The following is a 25,211-nucleotide window of genomic DNA, read 5'->3' as shown; positions in this document are numbered from 1 at the left end:
AGCAATATAATGAATGCTTGGGGCATAGGTAAATATTAAGTATTGGTACACAGAACTCCAGTGCCATGAATGATTCCCTACTGCCTCCTAAAGACACACCCAAGACCCATAACTCAAGCTGTAAGAACAAAGACAGGCCAGGGAAAGTTATTTTCTTGAAGTAATTTATTATATCCATGCTTCATCAATACATGTATGTATTTCTACATCATAAGAAAGGTAGAAGCTATTTCTGTAATCAATCCTGAAATAATAAGCTGGGCATGTTTCATGATTAGCTTCTGTTACAAACATAAAAATATATATTTACAAGTATGACAAGAAAATAAAAATATTGGTGTTTCTGGTACTTTCTTTCAGACTAGTTATTATTTGGAGTTGTCATCTTAAAATAACATAATAAAAATATTGATATACAGAAATACATTAGGATATATCAGTCCCCATATATCCAGGGAGTGCAGACAGGAAGACAGAGTGAGATTAAAGCCTGAGTGTGGTATTATGAAAAATAACTGTTAATTTTAAAATATTACCACATTGTGCTCTGAACTAATTTTATGTATTTGCAAGGGCACATAAGATCTATCAACTAATGTTGATTAAGTTTCCATATATTATGTTCTTTGGTGACAAAATTTTCCTATTAATGTGTATAAGTGAAACACTCAAGTCCATTTATATAATTAATAGAACTTTAACACCCTCTATGTTCTCATAATTTGTACAGACAGACAGATACACACACACACACAGACACAGACACACACACACACACACACAGACACAGACACACACACAGACACACACACACACAATTAGTAAACAGTACCTCCAAGAAAGGAATCATTTTGTATTTTGATGTCTTTGGAACTGTCCTTCCAGCATTGTGTCCTTTCATTCTAAACCCATCAAGTACAGTCAATGCTACCCACACACTCTTGGATGTGTGGCCTTCCACCAGAGCATGGTCAACTCACCAGGGGCCACATCCTTAAAGAAAATGGATTCTCCCTGTCCCAGTGGTTATCCATTGCCAAAGCTTTGTAGCCTTGGATGTGACTTGATGCCTACCTCCTCTCTCATGCAGGGCTTTGCATGGCTTTAGCTTGCCTAGGTTTTTTTGCATGCTGTCTCAACAGCTGTGAATTCCTATGTGCAGCTGCCCTTCGGAATCCAGAAGATGCTCTTTCCTTATAGTCATCCACTGCCTCTGTCTCTGTGATCATTCTGCTCCCTCCTCTGAAATGATCAATGAGCCTTGGAGAGAGGGGTTATGATATAGATGTCCCATCTAGGGCTGGAAGTTCTGTAATCTTTTTCTCCGCACCTTTGCCAGTTGAGGTTCTCAGTGACAGCAATCATCTACTGCAAAAAGAAGCTTCTCTGATGATAGCTGAATAGCCAGGAAACAGAAACAGCCTAGATATCTATTAACTGATGTGGGAATAATGACAATGTGACATATTTACACATGGAATATTATTTAACTGTCAAGGAAAGCAAAATTCATACTAGAACGATCGCTCAGCAGTTAAGAGCACTGGCTGCTCTTATAGAGGACCTGGGTTTGATTCCCAACACTCATATGGCAGCTCACAACCATCTGTGATTATCTAGGGGATCTGATCCCTTCTTCTGACCTCTATGAGCCCCCAGGCACATGGGTAGTATAGAGACATGTCTTTGGGCAAAACACACACATATAAAAATTAATATAACTTAAAAAGATTGAAATTCTGAAACTCACAGGTTAATGGATAGAGCTGGCAACAATCATTCTGAGTGAGAGAACCAAGATTCAGAAAAGCAGGCAGCAGGTCTTTTCTCTCATTCGTGGACGTTAGCTTCAAATCTTCAGCTGTGTCTCAGCTGAAGGTGTTCCCATAGAGGTGAAGTTAGAAATTTCCTTCTGTGTCTTAATGATTCTGGAGTAAATCCCCCACTTATTATCTCTACATCTTTTGCTTTCCTCTCTTACTGCCCTAGGCACTTATAGTAACTAATATAAATTATTAAAGAATTTTATAAGTCAAAATATATAAAAGTATATTACATGGTTTCTGACATTGTGCATCCTGATAAGGTGTTGCCTCACAAGCAATCACTCTAACAACAGTGCCCAGCTTGTCTGGGCAGTCTCAGGCTTGGGTTCTCTTATCACAAAAATAGGAAATGGAAATTTTTCTACCTCATTTGGTGAACAAATTTTCTAATGTTATCAGGAAACTAAGTAATTTTAATGCCAGTGTAATTGAATATTGCAATGAAAGGTGGGTTTCATCAGAGAACAGCTCATACCTCTTTGAGTTGGTGACAAAGCAAGGCAGAATGTGTGACTTCTCTGTTCATTTCATCAGGTCTGTGTAGCTACAGTTGAGAAAAATTTTAATACTGTTATCTAAATGAACACATATATACTCACTAATCTAAACATTGCTGTGACAAATAACCAAAATTTCACATGCATTTGTGACATATCAAATTTTTGTTTAAAATTACTGGTCTCACTTTGGTCTTCTAAAAGGGCTATTTCCTAGAAACTGGAACATAGCATGTACTTGTGCTTATGTGCCTACTTGTAAAATGGTGCAAACAATTGCATAATATCACTATAGTTCCACTTCTGGGAATGCACCCCACAAAGTCCTGAAGGGAACAAGTCCTCATTTATACGCCTGTGTTCATAACAACTCCATTTACAAAAGTCAGGCAACACAAGCATTCTAAGTCAGTCCAAGATGAATGGATAGTATCGAGCCCTAGAAGTATAGAATTCCTCTCATGATAGGGGGTGAATGAACATTGAAGACTTAGGAAATGAGCCCGTCACTGAGAGCTGAGCATTGCATGAGTCCATTTGCCTGAAGTCTCTAGCACTCAGATTCCTTAAATACAGAATAGAAAGGTGGAAGCTGGCGACTAGCTAATGGAGAAAGTGTTTAATGGGTATAGTCTTAGTTTGTGAAGATGAAAACATCCTGGAAATGGGTGTTGGTAATTGTTGTACAAAAGTGAAGACTTAATGCCACAAGCTCCACACTTAGAAAAGATGAATTGATAAATGTTATAGTTTCTACTTAGCACCTATTTAAACATCCTTATACCCTAGCTTCTAGGTGCACCATACTTCAGATTTATCTGTAAATGCCTACAGCCTGTATTTAATGACTTCAGTGTGTTCTCCAGTTAACTTCTCAAAGTGAACACATTTTATGTTATAATTCAAACTCATCTGAGTTTATATAATTATTATAAAATTCAAACTCATCTGAGCTAAAGAGGAAATCTTGGAACTGGTGGTTAAATATAAAATAGAATCAAGGAATTATAACAGATGTATTTGAAAATTTTAACTGGAAGATTGTTTCCTGGCATATCCCATTATGAGTCTTGAGTAAGGATTGGAAGTCATATTAGTTGGGAACATCCACTGTAAAAATCGAGGATTTACTTACATCTTAAAGCATGAATCTGCAACTTAGGAACATAAATGAATGCACTGATGCCATTAGTCTGACAAAAGCCTGCTTAAACAATATCTGGACACTTCCTTGTGAAAACTAGTGCACAAAATAGTCACAGCTGTGTTACATAGTCAAAAAAAGTAGCAACAACTCAAATGTCCATTGGTTAATAAGTAGATAGAATAGAATATTATTCTTTCATAAATAGTAATGGAACAGACTGTAGCCGGAAGTTTTCTTGTGTCTCACAGCCACTCAGTCCCAAGTAAACACACAGAGACTTATATTAATTACAAACTATTTGGCCTGTGGCTTAGGCTTATCGTTAGCTAGCTCTTACAACTTAACTCAACCCATTTCTATCAATCTATATATCACCACATGTTCCATGGCTTTACCTATATATATATATATATATATATATATATATATATATATATATATATATGGTATATAACAGCTTGTTTCCCAGGCAGTGGCTCACAGCGTCTGCTCTGACCCTGTCTTTTTTCTTCCTGTATATCTCTTGAATTTCCCACCTGGCTCTATTGTGCCTTGCCATAGCCATAGCAGCTTCTCTATTAACCAATGATAGCAACACATATTCACAGCATACAGAAAAGTCATCCCACAGCAACAGACTTATGTTATAATGTAGATAAACCTTGAAAACTGGGCTAAGTGAAAGAAGCCTGACATAAAAGGTTGTTGTTGGTTGTTTTGTTATATTTACTCTTTACTCTTTTGGGGGGCCCACCACCAGCTTCCAAATAATCACAAGAGACTTATTCTTACTTATTATTGCCTGGTCTTAGCTTGGCTTGTTTTTTGCTAGCTTTTCTTAATTTAAATTATCCCATCTATCTTTTGCCTCTGGGCTTTTACCTTTCTCTATTTCTGTATACCTTATCTTTCCATTCTGTGTCTGGCTGTGTTGCTGAGTGGCTGGCCCCTGATAGCCTCCTCTCCTTCTTCTTTCTTGCTCCTCAATCTCCTTCTCCTAGATTTCTCCTCCTGTTTATTGTCTCTGCCTGGCAGCCCCACCTATCCTTTCTCCTGCCTTGCTATTGGCCATTCAGCTCTTTGTTATCCCAATCAGGTGTTTAGACAGGCAAAGTAACACCGCTTTACAGAGTTAAACAAATGCAGCATAAAAGAATGCAATATATCTTTGTATCACTAAATAAATGTTCCACAGCATAAACAAGTGTAATTCATCTTAAACTAATATTCCACAACAAAAGGTCATGTATTCCTTGACTACTTTTATATGACATGCACAGACTAGACAAACCATAGAAAGAGAAAATTGATAAATGATTGTGAGGGGATGAGAGAAGGGAAAGATATGAAATTATTTGAGGAATGGTAGTTTGGGGGGCAGCTGATAAAACATTTGGGACTAATTAATGATGGTGGTTACATCCTTGAACACATTAAAATGGCTGGATTCTGCACTTTGGAAGGGTGAAACTAGCAATGTTTATGGGGCTTTGTGTCACTGAAATGAGACCTACTTGTGTGTTTCTGAACAGAAATTCAGAGTTCTGTGAGCTAATAGTACGAATTCATATTGATAGTGTAATGAACAACATAATAGATTTCTAGAAGTGCCCTTTAAAGGCACAGAATCACTATTATGGTAGATGAACCTGCGATAAGAACTGAAAACTTGCTAAAGCTTTAAGCCTGCCTTGCAAGTTAATGATAATGTTCTATAATGAAGGAGCATTCTGTAAACAGTTCCAGACACAGCTGATGTGTTTAGTAGTGTCAAATAGAGAGTAGTTGAGAGATAAGCCAGTTCACTTCTTAGAGCACATGAGAGCTTGAGCATAAGTGCCCTGACCACCCACTAGCTTTTCTTTGCTGTACTTATTAAAGTGATACTTGGGATGACAGGCTAATCTGCAGGGAAACTGGTGATAACATCGTCTTTGGAGAAGTTGGGGGATTCTTGGGTGAGCAGCCTGTCAGTTGGGGTGAGAGCATGCTGAATGAGGCTCTGTCACACAGATTGAAAGCCACTGCCTGCCCCCACCCCCACAGTGGACCATTTAGAAAGGGGAAGGGCGAGGGCAATGGAAGGAGAGGGAAAGAGGGTAGGTTTTGGAGCAGCCATTATAAATGGATTTTCAGTGAAATAAGACCTGACTTTGAAAGTTTATTCTGCTATGTATGCAAGTGTTATGCTATTTAAGGAAATCACGTCAGATTTCATAGTTTTCTTCAGAAATGAAAATAAAACCATGATAAATGATTTTAAAAGCCAAGAAAAGTGACGAACAAAAAGCTTTATCACTGATGTGCAGTGCTTTTCAAAGTTCACATGTTTAGTGTTCACTGTGTCTCTATGTATGCAGCAGTAGATTCCTGACTGAGACACACTCAATTCATGTTACATCTTAGGTGTGAAAATAATGTTGTCCTCTCCTAATCAGCATCCACAGATTTTCAAAGTGAAAGGAAAACAGCGCTTACACTTTTCAAAGTGACACAAGGACTGTTAGAATCCTCTCTACGGAACGTGCTTCTTGAGAAAACAAACATTTTAAAGCTTAAATAAGGTATTGTGTTCTTATTTTGAAAAGGACATGGCAAAAAAAAATTTCTTATTAAAAGAAAGACTTGTATTCGATTTCTGACCAGTGTTCATTTTTATTTACAATGTGTTTTATGAGTCAAAAGCAGCTCATTTTGAAAATGTGATGCTGAACTCAGAGAGCCCCTCACTTACCTTCCAGACCCACCACGTCTCACACAGGCTGGCAGAAGATGAAGACACGGAGTCGAGAGAGAAGGCAGTTGATAGTTCATAACAGTTGCAATAGCCATGCTATTGCCATCCTCCGAGCCCCAGTTCCAGTGGGACAATGTTGAAAGGGTCTGGTGGCAGCTCTGCACACAGTGCCAGATGTTGAAGAAGAGGACCCAAGCTGGGGAAGCTGGATCTTTAAAAACACTGCCTCTGTTTTCCGAGGAAGTTTTCTGTACAAACATCCTCTGAAAGGCAGTCTAACTCGGAGGCACTGAGGTGACTGTAGAAAGTTTAGGGACCCATAGAGAATGGTCTCTCAGGAGCAAGGTTTGGGTTCTGCTGCTTGTTGTGCAGCGTTACTATTGGAAGAAGTCAATGGACTAGTTTTCCTTTGAGTAGTCTTCAACATTGCTGTTGTGCTTGTCCAGCATGGAGTCACTTGACGTGAGTTAGGAAGACAGTCTTAGTTTGATAATGGAGGAAACTCCAGCCAGGGACCTAAGTGACCTTTACAGAGGCCTACACAAACCACAGCTCCCATCTTAAAGGGAACAAGGGATTGTTCTGAGGCACTTGACCATAACCCAGGAACAAGGTTTAGGTTACTTCTAATTCCATGTTCCAGCGTGGAAGCAGTTCCATGAAGTTTTATAGTTTCACAGAACAAAGAGTCATGAATCAAGGCATGTTTAAAATACTTGGGTGGGTTCATCTGAAAGGCAGGTGCAACAAGATGGAGGAGGGGCTTTTCTATAGGCTCATGATGCTATCTGATGACCTTCTTAGCTTCGGGGTTGGTGGAAGCTAATGGTCCGTTAATAGATCCCAAAAAGTTTTTATCTGTTGTCACAAAATGTTAGTGCAAACACAGAGGTGCCTGTTCAGGAGGGCTAGAACTAGCCCAAGATAAGGCAGCTGGCCTCTGGACCCGCAACATTCCAGCCTGCCCACAGCACTGCTGCTCTGTCAGTCAGCGCTCCGCAGACACAGCTTGTTTTCGGTAGTTCTCATTCACACTTGCAGTGTGTGTGATGGCCAGGATACTATTTGTTTGTTAACACATTGCTTTAATGTTGAAATCTTTCCATGGGAGAGAAAGCTCAGCCTGTTAAAAGTTTCAAGGAGCAGCACGTTCCCATGACCACATCAGACCAACTGGCTTCTTGCTCACTGATAGAAATACATTCCCACACAACTGACAACCTTGTGCATAAAGGATGTGTAGTGATTTCTAAGAGCATAATTAGTAAAGCAGTAAAAATAGAGGTACCTCTGGCATGTTTTTTTCTTTTTCTCTATCAGTCCTAAGTGAGGCTTTATGGATATTTGGACTGCAGCTTTTCACTACTACCTCCCCTTTCTCAGAGCATTTTCTGTGCCGCACACAAGCTTGAATATGGTGTACATCACATTCTTGTACCATTTTCAAGTTCCATTTTAACATCTCTGTCCTCAGGCTATGTTATTCATTCAGTGACATCATTTTCTATCACTGTGGCTAATTACTTAATAGCAGTTACTTATTGGTAAGTATTTATTGGCGAGTTAATGCATTTTATGTCTCCAGTGATTCTGTCTGAATCGTACTCATTCTTATTTCAGAGCATATGAACGTTAGAACAGTGTGAGTAATTTGAGAGAACTTTTTTGTATTAAATGTTGAAATATGTGTTTCCTCTTTTCATGCCATTAACACCCTTCTTTGTTCTTAGAGAAGTCTGAGGTATTGCAACTCTGAGATATTCAACAGCAAATCTTTGCTAGGTCATAAAAGCAAGCACAAAGGTGTAAAGATGACATTTCCAAGTTGTGTGAGCCCTCACAAGCGCAGGCTTCTGTGCTAGGTAGAGTGACAATGAAAATGAAGGGTGTGACACTCATTTGCTTTATTACAGAACACTCAGTGGTGTCAAGTCCACCATGAATTTCAGCAGTGGTTGATAGACATTTTCTTGTCTCAGGATATGGGCAGGGAAATACAATTCGGCCTCACTTGGCTGTAACTCACTTGCTATAACAGTCAGTAAGCTGTTCCGTACAACATTCACCCCTTTTAAAATGACGTGAGAGTTGCCGGTGTTCAGTGCTCCAGCTTTCCAGTTATCGCGATCAATTCAGACTTCTTTCTTTTGTTTAAAACAGAGTCTCCTATACAGTGGTCTGACTTCATACTCACTATGTAGCCAGGCTGGTATTGAACTTCTGACTCTCTGGCTTCCCCTCAGAGTGCTGAGATTACAGTTGTGTGGCACCACATCCAGTGCTTTAGAGTATTTTCATTACCCATAAAGGATGTCTCTGCCCTTTATCAGTCACTCACTTCTCTCAATGCGGAATAAATGGAGTTATTCCTAAGGCTCTCACTGTTGCCGTCTGCCTCTAGGTTTTTCTGTTCTGGACATTTAACATGAATGGCACAATACAAAAGATTGACTTCTCTGCCCTGTTTCTTTCATTGGGCATAATGTTCCTGAGGTTCATCGAGGTACTGTTATGAGTCAGTGACTTACCTCCTAAAGGCAAACAGCATCTACTGTGTATTTATATCACGTGTGTCCATTTATCCACTGGCCAGGCGATGGGCTCTGAGTGTTTTCTACCTCTTGAATACTAAGAGCATGCTGGAAAGCACATTTACACACTCATTTTTAACATGGAGATAGTTTTAATTTCCCGTGAGTAGACATCTAAGACTAAAATTACTGGGGCAGACAGTAGTTCTGTGGCTAATTATTTAAAGAAGTGTCCAACTGCCATGGCTGGAAACTTTGCTCTGAAGTTAAAGGTTATGTTTGCAAGTAGTTTTGAATTTACACTTTAAGGACAAATTTAATTTATAAGCCTTCCTTTTACTAGCTAACTCATCATTTGGTTAACCATTAATAGTGGTTTTTGCTAAGTGAGCTGAAAATATAACCTGTTCATTTTTTACGCTAACGGCAGTACTGTCAGCAATGAGTACCCTGTGCCCGCACTGTTCCACCTCTATTGCTGGTGTTGACTCATGTAGTGCTGTCTTTAGACTACAACTTTATAAATATTGAATTCTTAAGTTGGTAATTTATATTGGCTCACAGTGACATTTATTTACTCTTATTTTACTCAATAAAATTGTTTAATTATATATGTTTAAAATTACACAGAAAACTTATTTGTAGCAAATAAATTAACACATTGCTAGCATGGCTGCCATAAAGGAAAACTAGAACAAAATTTGCATTAATTGCATTCACAGTTGGTGAACTGTCCAGTGTCTGAGAGGAAAAGATACACATTGGGGCAGTTTAGCCATGGAATATGCTCACATAGTGCTGGCTTTTCCATGAGGTACTCATGTCTGAGGAACTATTTTTCTTGACTATTACAAACATTTTGTTAGTGCAAATGAAGTTTCAAAACTGCTTGAAATTTTTCAATATGAAAATAAGGAATAAATTTACTTCTGAAAATTATTTCATCTATGCTTAAAATAAAACTTCACAGTGTGGTTTCCAGGGTCTGTTTCAGCATCAATAACTGAATACTTGGTCTTGCCAATTGATGCTTACAGTCAGGTTTGTTATTTCTGTGTTTATATTGATCAGCTCTATGGTAAATTTAGCCTCTGTTCATATTAGCCAGTAATCTTCAAACTCTTCTGCCCGTTTATACCATAGAAGTAGCAGAGCCATGTACTTCTTTGAACATTTTAAGTTAATATAAGAATGACTAGGCTAAGAGAATATGGTATTGCCATAAAGTGGTAAAATGCTTTTAGTGAGAATCAGAAGTATAGTAATCTATTCTTCATTGAGGTTATTTTAGTAATTTGTGGAAACAGCCATTTTTAATCATCTAAAACGGTCTGTTTTTATTGGTTGACTCTGTTTCTGTTGCACTTGCCAGCAAGACTCTGTGCTATAGTCACCTTATCTGTCATGGCTTCCATACTTTCCAGCTTGTCCACCTAGTAAGCTTTTATTTCTAGCCCTAAAGTCAGTACTCAAAGTCAAACTGGTTTTAGCAAAGGAGACACAGTCTGTGTCTGTCTGTCAACCTAACAGACTTTGGAACAGTGGACCCCAAAGAAGTCTCCTGCTGGGAGAAGGAAAAGGTGCCAACCAGAGGGGCTCTTGTGTCCCAGAAGATCATGATGGGTCAGTGGTGGGCACAACCACCCCTTTAGTGACTGCGTAGATGTGCATATTCTTGGCCCTTTATTTAAACACTGATCTCACTTCAGGGCCTGAAAGAGATTTGAGGGTTCTGCTGGATCTCCTTGTCCCTCTTCTTAATATGGCCATAGTGAATATATCTCCTTTTCTGCTTTTTATTATTTTGGTTTTTTTCATTGGCTTATAGAGGAAGGGTGGCCAGATCTGACTCAGGACACAGGTTGTAATCCCCACCCCCAAGTTTGATAATGAAAGCATTTCTTCTTTGGTCCACAGTCAGTTTCCACTCCCTTCCCATTGTAGAAGTAAAGTTACAGGCATGCATCCCACCCGCTGGCTTTATGTGGGTTCTGGAAACCCAAACTCAGGTACTCATACTTGCATGGCATTTCTTTTATCCACTGAGCCATCTTCCTGAACCTTGGCTTCTCCCCCTCCCGAAACTGTAAGATGGATCTGTATGCAGGTGTCTGTTACCTATAGATATAATAAAACGGGCTCATCATCATCCCATTTTTCCATTTGTTTTCTATAGCTGTTGTAAGCACATGTTAATAAGTATATAGGGATTAAATATAAAAATAGGTTTATTATATCATCATCTTTCACTCTTTAAATGTATAAAACTTACAATATAACAACAAAAATATTTTGTAATTTTCTTTACTATAAATATTCCAGTTGTCTATCAGTTAGTTACTAACCAAATTGAGTACACCTTTAATTTTGTGGAAAATAATTATAAACCACTTATTTTTAAAATGCTGATATAAATCGTTTACCTATTCACTGTCTGGGAAGTGTATTAAATAGATCTCAGATCAGAATTCATTTAGTTTTCATGCTAGTCTATCATTTAGAAGCATTTAATTAAATCTGATACATTTAGAAAATGTTGTAAAAATAGAAATACCATACATTTAACATACCTTTGCCCATATAATACTTATAAATATTTTTATCTTACTTTAAATATTTTTATCAAAGCCTTGACACTATATATTTAACTAGAGAATTTATAGAAAATGCTTTTCTTTTGATATGATTAGTAGAGCTAATTGCTTTTAAATTGGTCTACCAACCAGTATTAATTTGCCATAAAAAAGTATTTGAATCCCTGTTGTGTTATGTTTGAAATATTATTCCACAGTGGGTAAGAATATTGATGAGTGAGTGGTGTGATGTATGTGGGTCGTGGATGGATGGAGGGTGGAAGATGGAGGGGAGAGAATGGAGGGTAGACGATGCATAGATGAATGAATGGAGGGTGGAAGGATGGATGATAGAAGACAGAGGTTGGAGGTAGAGACTAGATAGGTGGATGGATGGAGTTTAGAAGGTAGAGGGAAGGCAGACTGGATAAGGAAAGAAACTTTGACAGGAATTTGCTTCCTGGATGAAATACATAATTCCTCATTAGTATTATAAACAATAGTCTAGGTTCTGTTCATCTGGACTCTATCTGAGGATGATGTCCTTCCTTGGTAATTCCCAGAAGTAGAAGAGCTGATATGATGGACATCCCCATCATTGTTTCCTTCTATCTGAATTCATAAGAACCCAGCCTGAATGGCATAAAGTAGTCTGAGATGAGGAAACACACCCTTCCTAATGCCAACCTTAACCCTACTGTGAAGCTAAAGAAGTCTACTGTAGGTTCTTGGGGCTTCTTACTAACCAAAGATATAAATTGTCCTTTTAGTCAGCCTGCAGTGGTGCACTAGAGATAGCCAAGAGAACAGGGAGAGGTCTCTGAACATATCAACCATAAACATGTTTTCAGGCATACTGGATTTATGGGAGGGTATGTGACCACTTAGAGGTGGGAGGCCTACTTACTCTCTCTTGTCCTCTTAGGCCAGGGCTAACAGTTCAGTATGGAAGTTATCCTCACAAAGGTGAGAGATTCAGAGTCCTGGGATACCTGTTTCAGCTTTCCTTGTAAACAGCAGGCAAGCTGCTCTTCCTCTTTATTCATCTTGTACGTAGGAATAGTAAACACTGTCCCAATTATCTCTCAATGCTCTTGGGAAGATTAGCCAAGATAATATCTGCACAAGCACATTGAAAATAGAGAGCTGTGTCTGAGTAGAAGCTGCCACAACCAGTACCCCACAGTCATTGAGATCGATCATGGAGTGTTCTACAGCACAGTGGACTAGAACACCAGCAGAAAGGCTTCTCTCTGAAGAAGAAAGGCTACAGCTTTCAGTTATCCAAACATTCGTGTTGTGCAGTTGACATGGGAAACACAATTACTCTTAAGACTTATGGTGAGCTTCAAGTAAAAGCAAATTAACTACTGAAATTTAGCACATACTGGGCAGGCTTTTACTTTCCTCTTATTAATTTCTTGAATCATCACAACCACTGTGTAAAGTAATTCCTGTTATCTCCTGTTTGACTCAGGATTGACTGAGGGACAGTAACTGTGTGCTCTGTTACAGAGGTGACAGGGGAAAGGCAGAGCTAGACTTGAAGCCCAGACTAGACTTGAGTCCCTGAGGCTAGGATCTCAGCCACAGCACACACCTCTTGTTAGACAGAGTCTTAATTGTGTTCCCTGCCTTCCATTCTTCATCTTGTAATGCAAATTCTAGTCAGATATTAAGGAAGAAAATGGATAAATTCATTCAAGAAATGAGGGGAATTAAAGAGGGGAGGTCATGCAAAGTCAGGCGGACATAAGGATGTGAAACAACTGCACCAGGGCCGTGGTGAAATTCTTAGGGGTTGAGCATGAAGAGACGTGTGTATGGCCATGTGAGGTGCAAAGCACTTCTAACTCAGCCATGGAGGAGTGGGGGCGGGGCGTGTGTGATGTGAAAGCTCTCACATTTCCACCTCACCAATCCCTCCTGTCTCTTCTGGTCCCCACTCATTTCAGGCTCCTCTGTGCCTCCTCTCCACCGTTATTCAGTTCTTCCCACACGTCTCTGGTCCAGAATATTATAGTTTTAGTCCATAAACTCCCATTTGCTTGTTTAATAATTCCATCGTTGCCTGTGTCTGCTCTTACTTTCCACTTACTACAAGAATATTTTTGTTTTACTTAATTGAGGATAATGCTAGTAACTGCTTTAAACAGTCTATATGTTAAAAGACTGATTGCTTTTGTCTTTCCAGTACAAAATGAGAGAGCTGTGTTGGGGTTCCTTCAGCCGCCTGCCTTCTCTCTCGAGAACACACCCTACTTTTCTGGTTCTTTGAAATGTTTTGTAATCTTGTACTTGTTTCACAGACATTGTGACTGTGATGAGGGGACTCTGTCCTTCTCCCCTATGATGACAGCTGTTTCTTTCATTTTCAGAGGAAATACTTTGATTATACTTTAGTGAAAAAAAATGTTTTCATTTAATAGATCCTAGCCTACATCTTCTGTTTTATTTTAAATGCCTTTTACTTTAGAATACTTGAAGTTTTACAGAAAAAGGAAAGCAAAGGTAAGGTAGAGTCGGGAGTGTGATGTATGCCACACCTAGGTTCCAGTTTTATTAACACGTTTTAAGTTATTATTGTTACTTCATTTTATGTATATGAATGTTTTCCCTGGGTGTGTATCTGTGTACTGTGTACATACCTGGTACCCATCCCGTGAAGGCTAGTGGGCCTCAGAGCCCCTGGAGGTAGAGTTACAGACTTTGTGACATGCGCTGTGGGTGTTGGGAATTGAATCCTGGTCCTCTGTAAAAGTAGCCATAGCTCTTAACCACTGAGCCATCTCTCCAGCTCTTGTTTCCAGTGGTTTTTAATAACTTAATTCTTATCAGGAATGTGCTGTTTATACATTTTTACTGACTAGAATCTTATTCATTTGTCTTTCCTCAGCTTTTACCACTGTTTCTGTATGTTCTCAGCTCTCATCCAGAATCACACACGGGGGTTAGTGGCTGTGTCTCTTCGGGGTCTTCTTTCTTTCCTTGAAGACCTTGAGTTGTTGCCAGATGTTTTCACAGTGCTTAGCAGCTGGATTTTATCTGACATTCTTCTTAGACTAGGGTTATAGGATTTCAGGTGGAGGCCACAGCAGCAAGGGTGGTTCTCAGTGCCTCCATTCCTCCTGTCCTCCTCCCCTGGCCAAGAGAGTGTTGTCAGGCGCCTCCACTGAAGATGGTCCCTGGTTCCCTGTGCACACAGGAACTCACCATGTGTGTGCTCAAGGCCAGGGATTGTGCTCTGCCCCTCTGGACAGTTGTTCCTCTGGCTGACTGCTTTGAGGGGTTAGCCACAAGGTGGGGGTTGCAGAATTGGCACATTCTGTTTCTGTCTCTTTTCCTTGGGATTGCTCTTCTCAGGAGAGAAGCAAACTCTCCTAGACTCAGCCTCCTGCTTCACTTAGCCCAGCACTGTGGCTTTTCTACCTTTGTATCTGCTGCCCAGTGTGACATAGGCTGTTCCTGGCTTCTGACTGAAAGCTGTAGTGTTAAGGGGAACCTGTCAGAGATGACCACTCAGACACAGTTTATAGCCAATTGAAAGTTCTTATTTCTGCTGGCTGGGACTGTACTCAGGTATTCAGGACCCAAGTGTAGTCCTGAGTGAGTGTCTAGAGCATAGGGTGTTTGAAGACAAAACTGAATCCTGGCATCTGACTGGGGCATCTGGACCTTAGGTTCCTAAAATAGAATTTGGTAATTTCCCATGAATTCTCCATCAAGAAGATCAAATTCCAGTTAAACCTGAAATGGCCTCAGCACTAATACAAAATGGAAGAACCTCTGCACTGTCTTGACCTGTCACAAATATAGTAATGAATCTGGTAATTCACTTATCTAAGTTTATAAAACAGTATATGTAAATATGCATGGATAAATCATATGTATGTAAATATATATGTATTTTCCTTTATAACTATTCCTTAGACTAAGATATCACAAATTCAGATACATACTATATATAATATTATAGTTATGCTCCCTCACGTAGATTTGTTGACTTATATGTATAAATACGCATACATGTATAAATGACTACACATACATATTCCTTGTTATTATTTTTGATTAATTAATCAATTATTTATATGTATATGGGTGTTTTGCCTGCATGCATGCCTGTGTACTGTGTGCATACCTGGTGACCACTGAGGCCAGAAAAGGGCATCAGATATCCTGGAACTAGAGTTACAAATGGTTTTGAGCCACCATGTGGGTGCTGAGAATTGAACTCGGGTCCTCTGGAAGAGTAACCAGTGCTCTTAATGGCTGAGCATCTCTCAATTCCCCTTGTTATTATTTCTTAATCTAGATTTTTGTCACTGGAAGTATATTACAAAATATAAGAACAGAGTTCCATGTAAGTGCCTTTACTTTACTTTATTGAAGAATGAATGTAAGCAATTAGGATTGAAACCAGTTTTACTTTATTAATACTAAAGTCTTTCTGTGTGAGGAGGGAAAAAAAAAACAGAACTGGGACAAACTAAGTGCTTCCAGGCTGATAAATGTCTATGGATAGAGCCTGGTGGCCAAGCTTAGGAATGGTTTACAGGAGCTTAGAGAGGTTGCCAGAGGCTGACCATGAGGCTTTGTGACCCGAGTAAGGATGGAATCTTTTCCTCCCAGGGTAGAGGAGAACCAAGAGAGAGTAGGTGCAGGGGAGCCATTTGTTTTGATTTACATTCCAAGAAGAACATTTTCTGTCTGGTCAGTGGGCAGTGAATCAGAGACAGACACAGAGACGAGAGAGGCGACCTTGCAGCACTCTGAAACAGTCCGCATTGATGATGAATGTGAGAGTTCGAAGGTGCAAGATATGTTATAGATGTAATTAACAAAATGCAGTAACCAATCAAAGAGAGTGGCAATAATACAAAGTGCTGGAACCATATTCAAAAAGAGGACAGCATCATTTTACTGCACCTCAGGTGTTGGCTGAACATCCTTGATCTAGTAGATGCAGATGTCTAGAGTTCCATCTGGCAAGTCTGAACAAAAGGCATGGGGGTCCATGGCTACTGCTGTGTTACAGCTCTGTATTAGATGAAGCCATTGGGACAACACACAAATACTAAAGAAAAAGCACCCTAACTCCCATGCATATTCCAAAGATCTTCAGGTGCACCAAAGGAAGAGAAACCAGAAAATGAAATTACAGAAGTCACCCTGTGCTACAGGGAAAGACCAGGAAGATGTAGTGGCAGATGCCAAGGGAAAAAACCTTGGAACAGACTATATGGAATGTCTCTGAAGGGTGTGTATGATACAAGGAAAGGGATGATGGATTGAAAATACTAAAACCATTGCTTTACTACAAACAGTCTTCTACAATGGGTTTGTGCAGCAATGTATTTTTTTTTCAAATGGAGAAGAGAAATATAAGTAATTCTCAACAAAATTCCCCATTCAGAAAAATGGGATAGCAACTAAAAAGGATATGAACATGTGTTTTTGTTTGTTTGCTTGTTTGTTCATTTTCTTGTTTCAAACAAGAGTTACTAGGCTTAGAGATAATTCTTGAAGGAGGAGAAGGAAAGACTCACCAAGGGAAAGCTGGAAATACATACCCAGGCAATTTTAACTAATGGAGCAGAACTTGCTCTTGGTACTCACTGGGGTATAGTTAGAGCTCAAGTCCTACAGAGAATAGGGCACTCTCTCCCTAGAAGCCAGGCCTTGCCCTTGTGGGTGCACAGAGCCTATTTACATGCTGATGTTAGTTTTTTGTCTTGGGTAGTTGAGTGCTTTGGCTGAAATGCTCAGGCCTCAAAAGTTCTTCACCAAATTTTGACAGCCTGCATTTCCTGTCCATTAGTCTTCCATAGCCAGTATCTGGGGAATGAAAGCCAGGTGCTGATTGATTTGTACATGCTGCTGAACCAATCACATAAGCAAGGACAAGAAGGATGGAATTATGCAGAGTAGGTAGAATCCATTCCTAGGAAGGGTGAGTCAGTGTCACCCAAGTCACTTTACCATCCTCAGTGCAAGGTAGAATACTGCTTGGGAGGCAGACAGAATCAAGTAAGATCATAACTGCTCAGGCCACGCTAGTGAATGAGAAAGCCTTGAAGGCACTGACTATTTGGGCACCTCCCAAAAGTCCTCCCCCTCCACTCCCTTTTCCTTCTTTATCCTCTAGGTTTTCTGGAGGCTAGTGAGAGATGACAGGGAGAAAAAAGAGGATCTTCCAGCTCTTAAGGTGGAGAATGGCGAGCTCAAGACCAGTCTGAACTATACAGGAGACCATGTCTCAAAGAAAGTGATCATTGATAATCCACCTCACCAATGACACTTATTTCTTACTCTGCAACAGTGCACTAAAGAAAAAAAAAAACAAGCAAACTGCAAACTTTTAATATATAATCAAATCTCAGAAAATGATGACAAGCCAAATTTCCCTTCTATATTTTCTTAGAAGATTTGCGTCCATCGAGCTGATGAGACTTGAGGAAATCTGTCTGCTTTGCCCACTGTTTACTCAAATCCCATGCACTCTGCCATAGTTCAGCACAAACAGGATACAGCTTTAAAATTAGTCCTAGCTCCTCTAGACAGCTCAAGTAAGGAACTGCTTTTGGAATAAGGACTCATCTGCTTCTGAGATGCACTTGCAGTAAATCTAGAACAGGCCCTGGAGGTTGTACCTAATCCCATTGGCAGACCTTGAGCATAACAGGCAGCAGAGATGCCAGACAACTTGTCCTAAATTATAAAATTAGGAAGGAGCTGGAAGTGGGATCACTGTTTAACTGGTTCTAAAGATCCCTCCTTTCTCTGAGGTGGAACACCGAGGCTCCCTGCTTCTCCCCACTCAGGAATCATGGATGAGCTGAGGGGCTGTACAGATGGGATGTGATGCATTTCCACATGGCATTTGATTATTGACCTGTCCACTTTTTAAAGATGTTTCTCTTTAGCCACGCAAGCATTTTAGCTGACTGAATACCTACAATAGATTTTGGTGATATTTTTATTGTAAAACCAATTTGTTTCACAGACTTACTATTCAAAAGTATCCATTTGTATATAATTTTCATGATTTATGCCAAGTGAAGTTAAGACTATTTATAGAACAATAAACACTTAATAAAACATGATTTGAATAAATTATACAATTTTTTGTTGTTTCATTTCTGACAGTATTATTATTATTTCACTTTCTCCCCCTTCATTTTCTTTATAAGTCTTGCATTTACAGTAGGATTTTCATGATTTGAACCATTGGGAAACACGTCGGCATAGAGTCTCTTGGGGATTTTAATATATTTCTACAGTACCTTTAATATAGTTCCCAGCAGCTTCCTCCTACATCACTCCATGGTGTTGTCTTTTTAAAAACTGTATTCACAGCAGTAGAAAAAACAATACCATTTAGAACTTGACCGTGTCCCTTGTAGCCCCTGTCCTGTGACTTAACTGATGGATTGTTATCTTTGAGTGATCTGAGATGTTATGCGTTTATGACAGTTATCAATATATTTTTATTTCTTCACCTGTGTTTTCAAAGATGTGGAATGAAATCACACTGAGAGACAGACACACACACACAGAGAGAGAGAGAGAGAGAGAGAGAGAGAGAGAGAGAGAGAGAGAGAGAGAGAGAGAGCTGCCACATTTTCTCGATATTTAGTATTTTTCATGAATTTCTTATTCTTCCAGTCCTCAGCTTTTCTAGATATTTAAAAGATGCCAGGTCTTCCACTCTGTCTTCTGTACTTCTGCTCTCTCGTTTCTGTTTCACTGGGTCTCATAACCATTGTCCTTGTTCTCAGAACTTAACTCTTTCCCTGGAGCCATTTCCCCCTTTTCTTTCTTATCCAGTTTTCTTCTGTATAGGGAATAACAGCATTACATTAGGAAGTAAGCTTTTACACTACTGTTGTTAATCCTTTCCATCACAAGAAAGAGGAGCATGCTTTTTCCTCTGATAAGGTCCTGGGCAGCTACTCTTTGACTGGGATGAGCTGCATATTATTCTGATTTTTATGACAAAGAAGCTGATTTCCGCAGGCAGTGACCGTTCTCTGGGCTTCATGTACTGCTCTACTGGATAGTGCCACTGAGCTGACCAGATCACCAAGGGCTTAGAGAAGGCTGCACATCTGGCATATATAAGTGCCTAGTTAGTACTGGCACTGTAGTTATTATTTTATTCTAAGTATTAGTAGGCCGATCATCTCACAGTTGAGTTAAAAACTAGTCAGTACTAGTGCCGCACTTAAATGTGGTGGAGACTTATATGGCTATCCATGAATCTTGAAGCATACTATCGAAGCATTGTGAACATTGTTTAGTGTGTCACGTAACATCATCTAATGTCTGTTTATTTTTCAGGTTCACGAATGTGAGACTTTAAGAGGGAAGGTTGATATATTTGTCTCTAGTCTACTAAACAGCAGAGGAGTGACAAGAGTTCTTTGTAGGTCTTCCTACTTCTGAAGGATACATTTTTACCTCTGTGCTATTCTGCTTCCTTGAGGGATGGGGCAAGTGTTCTGAGACAGACTAAGTCTGCCTCTGAAACCTTGAATAGGCAGTTTCAGGTGAGGCCTGAGTAGGAAGCTTCTTGGAGGAGGTTACCTTGAAATGGACCATAGAGGTAGACAGGATTCGATTGAAAGAGTAGAGGATAGAAGGCAAATGTAAGAGACTGGTTAATAACAGATTTCCACAATGTGTTTTTTGAAGCCCTTTGGTTCAGCAGAATGCATGTGGGAACAGAACATTCTGGAACATTGATTTATGCCGTATGAGGTATAAGGGAGATCTTGGATTTTCCTTCCCAGCAGACAGGGTGAGATGCTAAAGGATTTGAGTGGATTGAGAGATCAGAACATAGTGTTGATAAGGCCTGTTTTCCAGAATGGCATAGGGTGTTTTGTAAGGGACAAGCATGAAGGAGCATGAATAAGGATCTGGTGAAAACGTAGCTATCATATAACCCAGGCCTACACTCCTGGGCAGAGCCACAAGACTCTGTACGCTACTATAGGGGAACTTGTACTTCTGTGGTTATTGCTGCTTTATTCACACTAGTAAAGAATGAGAACCAGCTTCAGTGCCTGTCAAAGGACAAATGGGTAATGGAAGTATGACTTACATACACAATGGAATTTTATTCAGCTATAAGGAAAAATGAAATTTGCAGGAAAATGGATGGATTTGTAAAGTATTCTATTAAGTGAGGTGACCCAAAATCAGATAGAAAGCACATAGTCTTCCCCCAAATGTAGATCCTAGCGTGTAACGTATACATTTATACATATAAATGAGTGTAAATGTGGAGAAAGCCTAAAATATTAGAAAAGACACCAAGTGAAGAAAAAAAGAGCTTTTGAGGAAGCCAGAGAACAATAGGACCATGAGCTGTGAAAGCAGAAAGGAGAATGGGGGAGTCAGGGGAGAGGGAAATCAATTAAAACACGCTTTGTTAAATAATAATAATAATAATAATAATAATAATAATAATAATAATATTGATCCTTGAGAAGCCAGTCCTTGATAGTATAGAGGCCTTCTCCCTCCAGGTGGCTATAGCTTCTTCCTAAAGAAAACAACCAGCAAAGCCACCCTGGGCCAGGCTCCAGGACCTTTGTCATGAGAACCTAAGAGTGAATGCCATGACAACAGGAAAGTCGGCCCTTGACTGGAGTTTATGTTAGGTTCACAGGAAAGAGATTAAGAGAGAGGGCACAAATGTTACCAGGAGCTCACCCGAGGTGACCATTCAGACACAGCATATAGACAATGGAAAGGCTTTATTCTAGCTGGCTGGACTATACTAAGGTATTCAGGACCCAAGTGTACCCCTGAGCATTTAGACCAAGGGGCTTTTAAAGGCAGAAACCACATCCTGGTATCCCTCTTGGCAGCTGCAGGGGGAGATTTTGTGCAAACAAGCGGTTTAACAGAAGCTACTGTGATAAGCATTTAGCTGGAGAGGAGGTTTGCATAAGCTGTGGTACCTTGACCTCAGGTTTCTAGGATAGAGTTGGGAAGTTTTCAATGGGATTCTCTATCAGGGAGGTCACATTCTTAGTTAAACTCAAAATGGCCTCAGCAAGAGTCTAATATGGAAGAACCTCTGCACGGTCTTGTTCTGTTACACAAGGAGAGGAACTGGAGAACTGGAGACAGTCCCAAGAAATGTGTTGCCAACAGGGATCCCCAGAAAGGGGTAATATGACTTTTCTGGGTTGAGACAGAAGGGTAGGGCAGTTATTCCAGCTTGCCTAGCCACAGGATGTCCTTGTGCCCTTCCATCCAGATGTCTGAACTGGAGTTTTGTTCATATGCTCACATATGGTCTTCAGGCAACTGTGTAGAAGAAGAAGAACGATAATAAGAAAGCAGGCCAGGAACCAGAGCCCCCAAACACGTGTGGCTTCTGGCCTTCAGCCAGGACAGACCAGGCAAGGATGAGAACTGAGGTTCCTGTCCTAAAGTTGACTGGAAAGATCCTATCTCTGTCTCACACCAGTTTTTAAAAACATTGTATGCTAATTTTGAAGAAAGTTCTGAATTAAAAACAAAAGAATATACTATAAAACTAAAAAAAAACAAAAACAAACAAACAAACAAACAAACAAAACAAAACAAAAAACCCCAAACAGTTGAGAAGCTAAATGCAAGGATCTAGAAAGTATTTTGTTTGTTTGTTTATGTTTTCATTTCAGACAGGGACTCTCTATGTAGCTTAGGCTATCCTGGAACTTGCTATTTAAACCTGGCTGGCTGAGAACTCACAGAGATCTAGCTGCCTCTGCTTTGGAGAGTTGAGATTAAAGGCATGCACCTCCACACCCAGCACAAGACTGTGGGAAGTGTTTAATGAGAACCTACCGTGGAGTAGTGGGGAAAGGGTTTGCGCCTGGAAAGGGCAGGTAGATGTGAGAAGTGCCGGAGATGATTTGACCGTCAGTGAGAAGACAGTGTGGGGAAGGCTGTGGCTTCTAGCCAGGGTCTAATGAAGAGAGTGGTTCCAACAGCAGAGATGAAGTTACTTTAAGATTTCTCTAGAAATCACTGAGACCTGTGAGCCAAAATCTTTATGCACAGAGTACAAAATCTTGACACAGGGCCCAGAGTCCTTACCTAGAGCCTACAACCATTTAACAGAGTTCAGAACTACTTCATAGAGCCTGGAGCCCCAAACGCTTACCCAGAGCCCAGAGCCCTATCAGGGGGTCCCAGGCTCTCTTCACTCATCTACACTGTGGCTTCCATTTCCTCCATTTCTTTCTGGAATATCAACATGCTGCCTTTGATTTTTATGCAGAGGGCCCTGTGGAGGGAGTGTTTGTTCAATCTGTCGGAGCAGAATATTCTATAAACTCGTGGGAATCTCAGGATTCCAATCAAGCAAGCATTCCACTGACTCCCTCTGTTTTGGAGGATGATTGTCAAAGGCCCAGGGCAGTCTTGGTTTGCAGGTCACTGACTAGTGTATGAACGGGAAGCACCTTGGGAAAACAATTTTTCTAACTACTGCTCTATGGTATAAAGTTCTCTGTTATAAATGAGAGAAAATATATGCCATTCACTGGAGGGCAGGTGAGGGGCCCCGCGTCTTCAGAGACATTTCACTGGCCACTGAGGGCTTGGAGTGATGCTCTTTCTTCTCTCTCTGCCTCTCTTTAGTGTTTGTCAGGTTCAACTCCAGCCATGGTTTCCCAGTGGAGGTCGATTCTGACACCAGCATCTTCCAGCTCAAGGAAGTGGTTGCTAAGCGACAGGGGGTTCCAGCTGACCAGCTGCATGTGATTTTTGCTGGGAAGGAGCTTCAGAATGACCTGACAGTGCAGGTGAGTCTCCCTGGGTGCATGGTTCCTGGGATGCAGCAGGGGCCATTGCCCATGCAGCTTACGCTGCCAATCTGACATTCAGGCCTGAGCTCTAATAGAATAAATAGTGCCTGGGGATTCCTTGAACTTTACTCCACAGTGCTTCATTAATTCTGACCTTCTTAATTATGCATTAGAACAGCAAGCAGGAAGGACTGGAGGAACAAGTGTGAGTGTGGTGAGAGAGGGAAAGAGAAGCTCGGAGCTTGGCTTAGTGAATAAATGTTTACTGGCTGCAGGAGCAGCAAGGCACAATTTCTGTGTCTGTTCAATTTTTACCTTCCTTATTCCATTTGAATCTTAATGAAGAAGGATTCAAACAAATTGTTCCCAATCAGGCTGCTCAGCCCATGCTCCGTGAGGGATTTATAACCCGACTGTGACCCCTGGAGGACAGTCACAGCTGCTGCTTGGGCTACAGCAGGTGCTGGCCCAGGGCCCCATATGCAGAGCTCTGAGAAGCCCATTGGGCAGCATCAGGATTGCACAGCAAAAGGCCATCTTTGTACATCCAGACCGAGGTGAAGTCGCCCCTGGCTTTTGCACCTGACACAGCACTGAGTAGACTGGGGATCTGCTTTCCTGCCTGTTGTTTCCTGGGTATCTGGCTCCTGCTGTGCCGTGGAAACCCCTTCTTCATGTAGGCATGTAAGGGACAGGCTAGCAGTTGATGAGCAGGCCCATCACCTAGAATGGGAGAACAGTGAGTGGTGTGTTGCGAAGGTCAGCAGATATGAGCCACATCTAGGGCAGTGATTAGAGGAGGAGAAAAGCAAGTTCTCTCTGCATACAGTGTGATTGTGCGCCTGTTCACAGCTGGGTGGGGATCAGTGTTGTACTCAGGCCTCAGACTACCCAGTCCAGTCAGTCCTCTGGTGGGCCAAGGTATTTGCTGCCTTTGTGAAATGCTTTTGGAATGTGGGTATACAAAGAAACTATAGAAATGCAAATCACTTCTGCCATTCTCCTGCTCTGGCTGATGGTGGTGGGACTCACACTCATTGTGCAGAAACTGCTGTGCTTTGCTCTCAGGCGATTTGTTTTCATGAGGGAAGTGCCTGTGCTAAAAAGTGTTTTGATTTTTTTTATTTCAGTCAACTAAAAAGCTTTTCGTTGTACCTGCCAACTTCTACACCTAAGATTGCTTCCTTCACAAATAAATGGTTTTAAAACTGCTTCTTGAATCCAAATAAAGTTTATTTTGAGACCATTTAGATTCTAAAGTCTGCTCCTGTACCAGGTAGTGTGACAAGTGTAAAAGTTAGCTGTTTCTTATTCAGGAAGACTAATTGTTGCAGAGGACTGATTTAAGAGTCTTATTTTGATTAACATTTTTTGAACCACCAGTGTTTGGGGCTTCTCAGGGGATTGGATGAAAAGGCACAGCTCAGTTCAACTTTATGGAGTCTGCTCCTTACCTGGTGAGGGCTGTAGTGAACTAAAAGAGCACAAGATCAAACTGGCTCGGAGAACCACATATGGTAAAATCATTAGCAATGGCTCATAGATCAGCCTCTCAAGGTGAAGGTGAGGACTGGCCTATGAGGCTGTTCTTTGACCTCACATGTGTGCTGTGATATATGCAAATGCACACACTCACATGGGAATGTGTGCGTGCACATATACATCATACACACAGACAGTTTTTTTCTAACTTTCCTGTTATAAGCAATGGGAACTTCATAAAAGTAAAGAGTTAGAATGTAATGTTTTAGATGAGAAGTACAAGGTCCAAAAGGGAAGGTTCTGGTAAGGAAACAGGTGATGCCAAGGAGTGTGACAAAGGGGTACATAATGTGCTCAGCTCAGCCTGTCACCAAAAGGAAGCAGACCCACCTGGAGAGTTCTCAGAGAAGTGATATCTGTCATGTTGTACCAGATGTGCTAGTCCCTGACTTTATGTATAGCTGACTTCTACAGAGATATAATATATATGAACCAGTTTTACATTCATTAAGATTATTTCACTTAACATAATACCATGCCAAGTATATGTATGGTATTCTAACAGTGTCTTTATCTTCATCTACCTCTTAAATAATTAGATT

At 40.5% G+C, this 25,211-nt stretch overlaps 1 protein-coding gene across 3 annotated transcripts in view; it reads left to right on the top strand.

The window, feature by feature from the left end:
• Positions 1-25,211, top strand: part of Prkn (parkin RBR E3 ubiquitin protein ligase) — a 1,191,501-nt gene that overhangs the window by 196,010 nt on the left and 970,280 nt on the right. For all 3 annotated transcript variants that reach the window (XM_059272846.1, XM_059272847.1, XM_059272845.1), the window contains exon 2: positions 22,961-23,124. In XM_059272846.1, coding sequence (XP_059128829.1) covers positions 22,961-23,124 — 164 coding nt within the window. The remainder of the gene's footprint in view (positions 1-22,960; positions 23,125-25,211) is intronic.

This window comes from Peromyscus eremicus, chromosome 8b (assembly GCF_949786415.1).
Source record: "Peromyscus eremicus chromosome 8b, PerEre_H2_v1, whole genome shotgun sequence".
NCBI classification, from domain to species: domain Eukaryota; kingdom Metazoa; phylum Chordata; class Mammalia; order Rodentia; family Cricetidae; genus Peromyscus; species Peromyscus eremicus.
This window is presented reverse-complemented; position numbering and strand designations above follow the sequence as displayed.